At 37.0% G+C, this 13,013-nt stretch overlaps 1 protein-coding gene across 7 annotated transcripts in view; it reads right to left on the bottom strand.

Annotated features, from left to right (window-relative positions):
- The window catches only part of Mapk10 (mitogen-activated protein kinase 10), a 302,698-nt gene that overhangs the window by 146,765 nt on the left and 142,920 nt on the right, over nucleotides 1-13,013 (bottom strand). For 5 of the 7 annotated variants that reach the window (XM_004661592.2, XM_004661594.2, XM_004661591.2 and 2 more), the window contains exon 3: nucleotides 8,398-8,469. The exons of 1 other annotated variant lie outside the window; for it this stretch is intronic. In XM_004661592.2, coding sequence (XP_004661649.1) covers nucleotides 8,398-8,463 — 66 coding nt within the window. In that variant the 5' untranslated portion in view covers nucleotides 8,464-8,469. Of the gene's footprint in view, nucleotides 1-8,370; nucleotides 8,470-13,013 lie in introns of all 7 variants that reach the window. One more of the 7 variants, XM_004661593.3, reaches the window with a different exon arrangement.

Here is a 13,013-nt window from a genome sequence, read left to right as displayed (position 1 = left end):
AAAAACACAAGATGGGAAATAACATCTAGTATTACATAGTTAAGATAAGGAAAATGCCCAAGGTAATAACTAGAAATTAATTATGAAATTAAAACAACAAATAAATACTTGTAGTGAAAAAAGTTTCAGAGAGAGTAATTCATTTTGGAACAAAACGGTTAAAGTGAGTTATCTCGATTTCACTGATTTATCCCTGAAAAATATACCTGTATTCCTTAAATAGTTTAGTTATTTATTTATTTGCAAGAAGAGAGATAAACAGAGAGCGGAAGAGAAAGAGAGAGAGAGAGAGAGAGAGAGAGAGAGAGAGAGAGAGAGAGAGAGAGAGAGAGCGGGTGCCAGGGCCTTTAGCTGCTACAAAAGAACTCTAGACACATGTGGCACTTTGTGCATCTGGCTTTATGTGGGTGCTGGGGTCATTAGGATTCAGAAGGAAACAAGGATTCTGTTAGAAACTAGGCTAAAGGCCATTCATGCTACATTCTTGCAAAGATTCTGACTGTATCTTCCAAATTTAAGTGAAGATGGATTTGAAACTTAGTGGACATAGTTGTTTTATGGAGGGATGTTCAAGACTGTGTAACACCCAGAGTATGCCATGGATACTGCTCACTAATTTTAGTCAACACTGCAGTGAGAGAAAGCAGAAAAATGAAAAAATGTACAGTTGAGCAAAGGAAGGATTGAGCAGAAATCTAAAAGAAAGGCAGATGTGATGAAAGCAGCTAAAATTGGCAGAGGTAAGTGCCTGTATAGAGAAACTTCATGCTTCTCCCTGGGACAATAGGAGGAGTGCTCTGAGTGCAATATTCTGCCTGGTAAAGATTCCAACTTATGAAAATGAAAATTCATTTGAAATGAGACAGCTTGAACTGTGTGCCACTAAAGGGATTCTCTACTCAAAAGCAATTGCCAGAGTACAACCCTAGGTGTGGTTGCTCAGAAATGCTATTCACCTTCTTTGACACTGAATCTCTCATTGATCTAGAATTTAATATTAGGCAAGATTGGCTGGCAAGCAAGGCTCAAGGGTGTAGCTATCTCCACATCCCCACAATGTGATTACAAGCATTTGCCACCATGTGTAGCCCTTTGTTACATGGGTTCTAGAACTCAAACTCAGGTCCTTATACACTGAGCTATCTCCCAGCTTTGACTCTAGATTCTATAACATGTTAGAACTGTTAAGATTTTGGGGACTCTTACAGATAGACTAAGGCATTTTGGGTTATGAGATACTGATGAACCTTGAAGAATGAGGGGTTGAATGTTATATTTTAAAGGCCACATGTTTAGTTGCTAAATTGACATAGAGTAGATTTGTGAGGGTTAATCTTCATTTTCAACTTGACTAGATTTGAGAATACCTAGGAGACTCTGGTCAGAATATGTCTTTGAGAGCATTTCCAGAGAGGTTTAACTGAGGAGGGAAACCCCACCGTGAATGGGGGCCGCACTAGCCCATAGACTGTGGTTACAGAATGTTCTGGTAGGTACACGGTTTGAATACTTAATCCCCAACTTGTGGTACTTTTCAGGAAGGTTATGGAACCTGTAGCAGGTGAGATCTTACTGAAGAAAGTGAGCCACTGGAGGTGGGCCTTGAGCTTTTGTGGTCACTTGCTGTTCTTCCTGTGTTCCTCCACTCCAGCCTGCCCTGCCTTCCCCAACAAGATGGATTCTAACTCTGAAAGTGTAAACCAAACTAAATACTTTTTCTTCCATAAAGTAATTCTGGTCAGGTATTTGTCCCATCAACGAGAAAGCAACCAATACAGGGGTCTCACACTGAATAAAAAGAGAAAAGGTCATGAGCATTAGAATTCACCTTTGCTCTGACTCCTGATTTCAGGCACAATTTGAACAGCCTTCCCCTCCCATGCTATGACAAATGACATTCCTTCAAACCATGAGCCAAAACAAACTCTTCCTTCTCTCAGTGTCTTTTCTCAGACACTTCATCACAACAAGAAAAATCATTAAATCCAGATTTATAGCTCCAAATTGCAGTCATTAACTTACAAAATACCTGTGCCTTTAACTATATCTTCTGTTAAAACGACTAATACCTTTAAGCCATGCTTATTCCAAGTCAAGAGTTTGAGTTGGGTGTTTAGAAGGCAGCAGGCAATTACTCCAAAAATCTAAACTATACAAACCATGTCAATTGTTTGACAGACCATCAAAAATGACTTAGAGTTTATCCCTTATATGAAATAGAGATTTTCTTTGCCCTGCTCTACTACAATACCTTTGCTTTATTGTTCTATTTTCAACATTCATACCAAAGTCTTTATTTCACCTAGCGTGACCATCCAATAAAGAATAAATATATTAATTAAATACTTTCAAAGTGTTTGAACTAGAAGCATCATAGACTCATCTAATAGAATAAAATGAGAAAATCAAGTTACTTTAAATCTATGATGTCTTAACTGCAAAAGGCCATTTTTTAAATCCACATACTTCTGGAATCAGGTTTAGTGATATTTTGTTAAAGTGCTCTGAATGTTAGTAATCTGAACACATCACTTAAAATTAAATTATCTCACAGATATTTCAAACTTCTTTATTTTTTCACAATTTTTGTGTTTTACTAGTTTCCACATTTATAAAAAGCTCATAAAAGTAAAGAATCTGTTAAAACAATTACAGATTTTCTTGAAAGTTTATATTAAAAAGACTACTAAAATAAATAATCAGATATCATTAGTAATTTTATTAAAAATGAGTTTCTATCTATTTAGAATCTGTATTTATGACAAATGATTGCATATATATAAACATAGTGTTTTCATTATTCAGATATTAGTGTAAGAATAAATTTAATTAGCAACCAAGTCCAGTAATATCATACTTCTATTAATTAAACCATTGCTTTAACTTGAAAAGTTCTGTATACTTAATCTTGGCTGCCACATTTCATAACAAGTAATATTGTTAAATTGAATAACTATTTTAACTATAGTAACTCCACACGGAGGGCTGGAGAGATGCTCAGCAGTTAAGGTGCTTGCCTGCAAAGCCTAAAGACCCATATTCAATTCCCTAGAGCCTACATAAAGCCAGATGCACAAAGTGGCACATGCATCTGGAGTTCATTTATAGCAGCTAGAGGCCCTGGTGTGCCCTTTCTCCCTCCCTCCCTCTCCTCTTTCTCTCTCTGTTCCTCTCTCTGGCTCTGGCTCTCTTGGCTTGCAAATAAAATTAATAAAAATGTTTTAAGAAAATTCCATGTTGAGACTGCTCTTTTTGCCATATGCCAAATAATACTTCAGCCTTGAAATTTCACACCTAATTTTTTTTCAAAATTTATGTAAAGGATTTTTATTCCTCTTATGGTAACCAACAACATCATAGGTTTCTTTCCATTTAATCATAGTTTTAATATTTTATTTTTAACATTGGCAATTATAATTGTGAATATTTGTGAGATTTTGATTTCATTTATGCTCCTAGTCAAAACCCAAAACACCAGAAGAAGTTATTTAAAAGTTTATAATGGCTAGCTATACCTATATTTGATAATTACAGACATGCATTGGAGTATCATATAGTATATACCTCAAATTTTTTTAATATTAGGTTCAAGAATAAAAATAAAATGTATATCATGGGATTCATTAAATTACTAAACTCTCTAACTCCAAAGCGAAACATAACTGGATTCTGTCTTGTGAATATAAGTGGTGTTTTGAAGACAATGTGAAGAACCTTTTTTTTTCATTTTGTCTTATATTGGACATTGACAAATTATAATTGTGTGCATGTATGGGATATAAAATGAGACTATATGCATGCAAGGCAAAAATGAAGATAATTAAAATATCCATCACACATGTTGAATAAAAGATAAAATGAATCACCTGTCACAAAATGCATGCCTATCTCCTTCACATAAAGCATCAAGAGCCACAGTTTCCATGTCACAGCCAAAAGATACGTAACCCTTAGTTCAGTCCCTTTATTTCCAGTGCCACTTAAACTTATGACTTATTGATACATTAATTTGAACTCTCTGTGACTCAGGCTTTCACTAAATCAGGAAATCATATAAAATATCTATAACTCATTCATGAATCAGTAAAGCTTTAGAAAAATTAATTAATATATATTAGATAAGTGTTAGATGAATAGTGATTTGTGATGAGCAAAACAGCCAAAGCATGATCAAATCTCTGATGACACATTTCTAGGTTGTAAGAACATTGATATCATTCTCAGTGAACTTACCCAATCACAGAAAAAAAATCCCAACATAGTCTCACTCATCTACAGCACCTAATCTGAAGCTACCCAAGATACCTTACATATCCAGCAAGCATCTTGTGGACTAGATGGTAGGATGGATGGGGAGGGAGGGGACAGCATCGAAGGGGTGAGAAGTTAACTTTCAAAGACAAGCAAAACAAATTTCCATTCTGGAAGTAGTGCTTTTCTGCTGTTTCTATTTCCATTCCTTCAATATTCAAAAATGACATATTAAATATTTACTGGATTCTATTACAGTTCTTGGCTTGAGAGTCAATGTTGGGCATTCCCTAGACCTGTCCCCAAGGCAGACACTGCAGTGGGGCAGATTCCACCCTGTGCGCATGATGGTGATATGCACAGGAAGTGAATGGTGCAGATATCAGCAGGTTGAGGGGAGAGATGTTCTGGGACCATAGATCTGTAAGTATATTCTTGTTTTGAACCCTGACCTATCTGTCAGCACAGCAAACTTCCAAAAATAACGCATATTGTGGATTATTTTTTCATAAAGTGAAATGTAACAGCTCTGCATCTCTGGTCAATTGAGAAAAAAAGGCTAAGATAGGAGCATAGATTTTGCACTTCACATTTTTCATAGGTCTATTTTTTTTGAAACGGGATGCATACCAATGCAAATAGAGGTTATTCTTTTATTGTCTAATATTACAAAGAAAAATTTCTTCCCAAGTGTAACAAGGATCACCCCAGCAACCCCCCCCGCCCCCAGCTACAAAGCCTGCTTAGTTTAAAACAACAGCAATAAAATTAATGACTAGAAACAGTAAATAACATTCAAATGATTCAATCAAGAACAGTTAAAACAATTATAAACAATCTCTGTTGCTATTTTAATTTTCTTTTCTTTTTTGCATGCGTATAGTGTGTGCAGTGGTAGTGGTGGCTGTGTGTGATGTGAACACGTGTGTGTACAGATGAGCATGTCCATGCACAGGCAAGCAGAGGTAAGGGGAGAATGTCAGGAGTCATATCTCTATCACTTAATCCATGTGTTTTCTTGAGATGGGGTCTCTCACTGAGACTAGAGCTATGGTTTTCTTGAGCATCAGTGATTCTCTGGTCTCCCTTCCCCACAGAACTGGGATTTGGGGTAGGCATGACCATGTCTAGCTGTTTATGTGGGTGCTGGGGAACTGAATTGAGGCAGTCTTGGACCCTCATACTTACATGGCAGGCACTCTTACCCAGTAAGCCATTTTCTAAGCCCTGTAATTTTCATTCTATGGCTTCTTCATTTCTTATGGACAAAACTTAAAACTGCAAAGATGGCACAATTTAAAAGCTACAGACTAGACAACAGAGCCATAGATTCTAGGCACTTGATGAATAATTAAAGTAATTAAGGATCTTTGAACAGTGCGCAGGAGCAGAAATTAAAAAGCAAGCCACTGTAGGTGGTGGCTGGAATAAGCAGCCTAGCACAGAAAGGACCTATGAGCTGCCCTGTGAAATCAGAAGTCAGAAGTGTCCAGAAATCAGTTTGAAGGGAACCTCAACTGATAATTCTGCCTTTAAAATTAAATGCACTACTTTCTTCAGATTACCAAAGAAATAAATGAGGCACAGAGCTAAAGAACAGAAGAAAAATGTGTTTATCACAATAAATATTCCACTTTGGGAGTAAATAAGATGCTCTGAATCACAGTGGAATTATCTGGTTTGCCATGATAGTTCTAGATATGGATGGAGATATATATATACATATTGAGGTATGGTCTCACTCTAGCCTAGGCTGACCTGGAATCAGGGTGGCCTTGAATTTTTAATGCTATAGAATTTGCATGTAGGTTTAGTATGAGTCTCAATCTAAGTGAGTCATTACTAGAGTCCAATTTACTTGTCTTTGTTCCCCTGTTTGGAAAGGACTCAACTCTAGAAATAGGCATTCTGTACTGTACCAATTCTGTATTTCTAGAATAAACTCAACTCAAACAAAGCCATATTTTAAAAAAAATGGCTGAAGTTTTAAGGTAACTTTTGGTGTTTAGAAAATATATAAAGTGTGGATTTGCTGTTTTGTTTTGTTGTTATTGACAGGGATGATGGTGGCTTGCTGGCTGAATTTCTTTAAGTGTCAATGCCCATAGGGAATTCCTTTGATCATAGAGGCTAAGGAAATAACCCAAAGTTATACAGTCTGCCAGCTCTAGCACACAGATATTCAACCCAGAACTTCAGATCTGGTCATTTTCCACCAGCATAGGATCACAGTCATAAATGATAACATAAACAAGGCATGCATTGTTTGTTCTTACATAAGCATCTACATGGTGAGAACTCATGTCTACCAGTGAACAGAGACGAGATTCCAGTGGTGTGCTCATAAATGCTGAGGCAGGGAAAAGAAGGTAGGAAGGAGGCTTAATTGTAATTGTTCATTCACGTTATGTAAAACACTTTTGAGCCACCAGCCTGTCATTCACCACTAAATTTAAGAGTTAGGATGTGATATGCACATTTGTGTCTCTTGAGCTTGTGTGTACTAGTTCCAGCAAGACACTGAAAAGTGTTTCTTGCTAAGTGCCCAAGGCTTCTGGTGGAGAAAAAGAAGCAATATCTCAGCAGGCACACATAGTACGTTAGACACTATGGGTGTGGAGGGGATGAAGGAAAGGCAAGGAAGACGAATGGGCAGGAGTGGGGAAGAAAGGGACAGTTTTAACTAAGATTTTCAAGAAAGATTCCTTTTAAGGTGAAGAAGGGAGTACTTCAGGGAAGCAGCTTTTAGGGTACTAGATAAGAAAGCTTGTTAAGAAGGATTTGGGCTAAATTAAGTGGATGCTTTGTTTTGTTTCTAGTCAGGGAGTAACATGATTCATGGATTTTGTTGGCTATTCTTGCTGATACTTTGAAAATAAACCTAAGAGGGTGGATAAAGGGAGAAACTCATACAACAATACAAAGAGATAAGGTGACTTGGATTGAGCTGACTGGCAACAGAGAGAATACTAAGAAAGAGTGAGATTCCCAGGTGTATTTTCAATGTAAATCCAACAGAGTTTCCTAATGGATTGGATGTAATGTGTGAACCAGAAGATGATTGCAGTGATTGAATTCCAACTGGAAGGGTGGAAACAGAATTTCCTGGATCTAAGCAGACAAAGAAGAGAGTAATTTTGTGAGAAAGATCAGACTTATTTGGTTTTGTTGTCTCTTTGAGACAGTTTCCTTATGTAGGCCCGTCTAACCTTCAACTGTTTATTCTCCTGTCACAGCCTCCCAAGTGTTGGGGATTACAGGCGCACACCACCACACGCACTAGGAATTGGCTTTGAATCCATATATTGTGACATGCTTCTTGGCATTTAATTGGCAATTTAGAACCAGGCAGTTGGGTATGCAAATTATCAACCATTGTTGCTACCTTCTTACCATTACACTTAGGTTAAATATACCTTTGCTGATAATTGTTGTTTATCCTTTTTATTAACTACTAGTTAGAACAAGACATCAGAAAACAAATTGAATGAAACCTAGAAGTAATAACAATTGCCTTTTTTTTGTTGTTGTTTTTTTTGGAATCTACCTTTGGGATTTATTGGCCTTTGAGAAGAAGAATAGCAATATAGGTTAGGTTTCTTCTACTTTGATTATTCATGTCCTATTGCAAAATTTGAGAGAAGAAATATTAATGGGGTGTGGTGTATACTTATAATACTAGAAGGTGAAGTTGGGAGTCTCCATGAATGTTGTTGACCAACCACTGTAACCTAATTGGTGAGCCCCAATCCAATGAGCACCCCTGTCTTAAGGGAAATGTCAACAGCATTCTTCAGGAATAATATCCAAGGGTTTTCTGTAATCTATCTACATGGGGGAAGAACAAGTGTGAAAGCATGGGTGACACACACACACATTGAAAATACTAAAGCTTTAAGCACAAATGAAATCTGATAACAAATTACTAAATTATTAACTCTATGCTCATTTTGAAAGAACTTTTTTCATACTTCTGTAACCTAAATGGGTACAAAAGGAAAAAAAATCTAAAATTACTTTTGCAGCATGTTTCTTCTAATATTACATAAATAGTTATTTTGGTGTAGAATATATGTAAAATAGAATGGTAAAATTGAAATACAAGGGAATATACTGTACCTTGTTTTACCTGTAAGGAACACACACCTGACAAAAGGCAATTTTCACATCCAAGCTTGGTTCACTGCAGTAGTATAAGAAATGGAGGCTCATAAATACCTATAGGGAAAAATGAGTTATGAGTATACTAATTTCTACCATTTGTTGGAATAGATTGTAACACTTGTTGTGTTATACACATGGTACTATACATGGGGTATAGTCATCACACACTTGTCCAGAGCACTGCTAGTTACCTTTTTCATGAACTATTTATATTAAATGATGAAAGTTGATAAAAAAAATAGTCTACCTTCTATGATAACAGTGTCATTACAATCACAAAGATTAGAACTAATAACTTGAGTTTATCTAGTAGGTAAAAGCTAAATACACTTACTTACATAGTACTTTCAATGCTAGGCATCTAATTAGAAACAAACAAACAAAATACCCCCTCAAAAGTATGTTCAAGATGACATATCTGGATGTTTAGGTATTTGCCATGGTTTGGACATGAAATGACTCCTGTGTCGAACGCTTGATTCCCAAAACAGCACTGTTCAGAGGTAATTGACCCATGAAGGCCCTGAGCTCATTAATGATAATCCAGGGAGGATTGGCAGTTGAAAGGATCTGTGGAATAGCAACAGCTGTAGGAGGTGGGGCCTAGCTGGAGGAAGAAAATCACAGGATTGTGCTCCCAAAGTGTACATCTTACTGCCTATCCTTCACTTGCTCGCTAACTTTCTGGTCTACCGCATATTCCCATGAGGAAGTTCTTCCTCACCACTGGCTGAAAAGTAACAGAGTCAAGTGATAATGAACTAAACCTTCTGAGACATGACCAAATTAAACCTTTCCTCCTTTCAATTCTTTTTCTCACTTATATCATCAAAGTGATGGAAAGCTGGCACAGTACTTTTAAATAAATATGAAGTGTGTAACATAATTCTATGAAACACTTGGGGTGATAATTGAATTATGATTTAGTGTATAAATACATCCTGTTTTTTTCAAACATGATTTTTGAATGCCAAAAAAGCAAATTTGTAAAGGATATGAAGATATTAAGGTAAAATTTTAAATACATAAAAATAATAATAAGCATTGCATTAAGTACATATAACTTTAGAACAAAAACGGACACTATTAATATTTGTTTAGCCTTATTAAAAAGTATTAAGATTTTATTTGCAATATTATCTATGAGTTGAAATCTTACAATTGTTCAAAGTTGTGAGAAGGGGAAAGTATATAAAGCTTGAAAGCAAGGCCAAATTAGATCATTAGTTCCTTAGATACAGCAACAGCAAGGAAAACCAACTGAAAATCAAAGAAAGTGAGGTAGCTTTGGTAGGAAGTTAGGGTGACTGGGCCCCTAAAAGTAAGAAGCAGGAATGCCTTTGGGCCTATCCTTGCAGTCTCCACTTTACTAGAAATCAAAGTATGATCTGACTTCTTATCTCTTCTCTAGAACAATTTTTCCACAATCAACCTGAGCCCCTCCTAGGAAGGAGGTTCCCTTTCCCAGAATTTAAATCTAATCCTGACATTGTGGTCGGTCAAGTACAGGCCCCAGAAATTGGCATCATGACTAGCTTCTTCCTAAGCCAGCCTGTAGCACAGAGCAGTCAGCTGTCTCTGGCTCACCTTAGGCAAAAGGTAGGGCCCACCACCATGAGGTAATAAATATGTTTACCACGGGAAGAAAAGCTCTCTTAGCCAGCTCCTGAACCTCCGGGTTCTAGTGAGTCTCCCCCTCATCTCAGTCCAGCCATGAGATTAAAGCATTTTAAAAACTTGAATTGATGGAAAATGACTGATTCTGCAATATGATTGATTAGGTATCCTGAAATCCATTCTGAAATCATAACTTCTAAAAATTTTAGATGAATCCCCTAATCCCTACTTCCGCATGGGCTCTTTGCACCCTCCTGCCCTCCACATGGCAGGAGCTCTTTGTACTTTCTTTTCTTTCCTCTCTAACACATTTTTTACATTTCTTCCAAGCCTACCATATGGACTTTCAGACCACGTGGATGTATCTGTTTACCTTCTCTTGATTTAGTACTTTCCTAAATAAACATAATAATTTAATAATTATCCTTCTTACTCTTACTTTATATAATGCTTTGGTTAAAAATAGACATGAATTAAGGGTTTGGAGTTCAAGGACTCTATTCCTGAACCTCTAACACCCCATTTTAAAATCTTCTCTGGCTTAACTAAATACATTTATTGAACACTTATTGCATGTAAAATAGCATTCTGTGAGATTGAAGCATTTTTAAAACTTGCATTGATGTAAGATGACTGTTTCTGTCAATATGATTGATGATGTGTCCTAAAAACCACTCTGAAATCATAAATTCTAAAAATGTTACATTAAATAGATGAAGTATTTCAAAATGCATAGCTTAGCTGCCTGAAAAAGGCAGAGAAAGTTCTGTGAAGCTGGAAGGAAAGTGCAGGAACACATGCCGAGAAGTAAATGAGCTGAAGACACTGCTGTCCCACACCATCTGCTGCACACAGAGGGCTCAAACTTTACTTTTTAAAGGGAAACACGCAGAGAACAAGAAACAAACCTTCAATCTACCTACGATGGGAAGTCACACTGAAGAGACCTGCTTAAACCTTGCTACAGGAAGTCTTAAAGAACATGAGGGAACAAAATAGTCCCCAAAGGTCTAAGTTGCAAAAAAAGTAATTGTCATGGGAACTTAAGGCATATTTATCTTCCAGTGTAAGGAGAATGGAAGGTATAGAAATTTCCTCTCATTGCTAGGACAAAATACCTGATCAGATTAAGCTTATAAGAGGTTCCAGGCCTATAATTTTTAGAAGTGTCATCATGGCAGAGTAAACTGTCTTACAACATCTCTCATAGGCAACAGGGAGGACAGCAAGCTTGGGCAGGCTCTGAACATCCAGTAGGCTAGACCCAGCAACCCCAAGGTCTGTTCCCAGCCACTCAGCCCCTACAGAGAGGGGCTACCTTCCAAAGACTACATCAGCTGGTGACTAAGTAGGCAGGTCAATCACAAACAAATGCCTGAGGCTATGGAGTATATTCAACCACCATAAAAGGATAAAAAAATAGTCATTCTTTTAAAAGAATTTTTATATATTTATTTATATATTTATTTGAGAGTGGTGCAAGGAGAGAAAGAGGCAGATACAGACAGAGAATAGCTGCACCAGGGCCTTTAGCCACTGAAAATGAATACCATACGCACACATCTGGCTTACATGGGCAATGGGGAAGTGAACCCGGGCTTGTCAGGAAGCACCTTAACTGCTAAACCATCCCTCCAGCCCCAAAATAGATATTTGTAAAGAAAGAACAACGTTGTGTGTGAGGGAGTGCATTGCTCCATTAGAAATTAATTGTTACAACATTGTAGCAAGCAGAAAAATGAAATTTGTGACAGTTAGGCAACCAGTGAATAAAATAAAGAACCTGGAAAGAGACACAGACATTCCTGGAAACCTGATCATGCCATGGTCTGCTTTAGACCTCTGGGAAAAGAAGAAACTGTGAGTTGGATCATGCTGAGACCCCTGGTCCTTTATATGGGGAGAAAATAATATTCCTATTTGAAGAAAAATTTCTATGGGACTCTCACATTTCTGCATGTTTTGCAAACAGAAATCCTGGCTTCCTGTTTTTCCAGTCTGCCTTCTCAAGGAAGGTTATGGAACAGAAGTTCCTGAAAGGCACACATAGTATCTCTGGATCAAAGATTAGATGTGATTGCTCTCCAGTATTACAAAAAAAAAAAAAAAAAAAAGCCACTTCCTTAGGTAAAAGTTATGTGTGCTTATTGCCTGGTAGAGAATATTCACATTCTCTAAGTTTAAGGTTCTTCTATCATGCAACCTAATGTGTGTGTAAGTTTCCTGACCTGCCTTGCCTATACCACCCTGCAGGAGCTGAGGCTTCAGAGACTGGTATAAACTCTGTAACATCTGGCTGCTGTGGTTACTATAAGCAGCAAATTTGATCCAAGAATCTTGCGGCATTTGCCAGTATATGCATGAAACAGCAGAAGACAACTGTAACCTTACAAGCAGGGTAACATTTCAGATTTTCTAGTGTTCTTGACAAACCCTTGTATTATATGTGGGAAAAAAAATAAGTGGATGAAAAGCTTCATGAAAGATCAAAATTCAAATATCACAGAAATATCATGGCATATGTGAGAAATATAAATAGTACACAAATGTGCTCAACTATGGAGGAGATTACTGATAAACCTATCAAATTCAGCAAGTCTGCTTATGAAATGATCTGATAATGAGTTAATAAAAGTAGGCCACAGGCCTGGAAATATGGCTTAATGGTTAAGGTACTAGCCTGCAAAGCCTAAGGACTCATGCATTATTCTCTAGATTCCACATAGGCCAGATGCAAAAAGTGATGCAAGAACACAAGGTTGCACATGTGCAAAAATTGGTGCATGCCAAGTTCAATTGCAGTGGCTAAAGGCCCTGGTGCACAAATCCTTTCTCTCTCTCTCCCTCTCTTTTTCTCTTTCATTTAATAAAATAAAATAGGCCAGAAATTTGCAAAATGGTTTGAAACACCATTAAAAATAAGAAAAATCCAGAGAATCCAAATGAAGTATGAGTAAATATATATATGTTTAAGACACTTC

Source organism: Jaculus jaculus, chromosome 2 (assembly GCF_020740685.1).
Source record: "Jaculus jaculus isolate mJacJac1 chromosome 2, mJacJac1.mat.Y.cur, whole genome shotgun sequence".
NCBI lineage: Eukaryota > Metazoa > Chordata > Mammalia > Rodentia > Dipodidae > Jaculus > Jaculus jaculus.
Note: the sequence above shows the minus strand (reverse complement) of the source record. Positions and strands in the feature narration are given on the sequence as shown.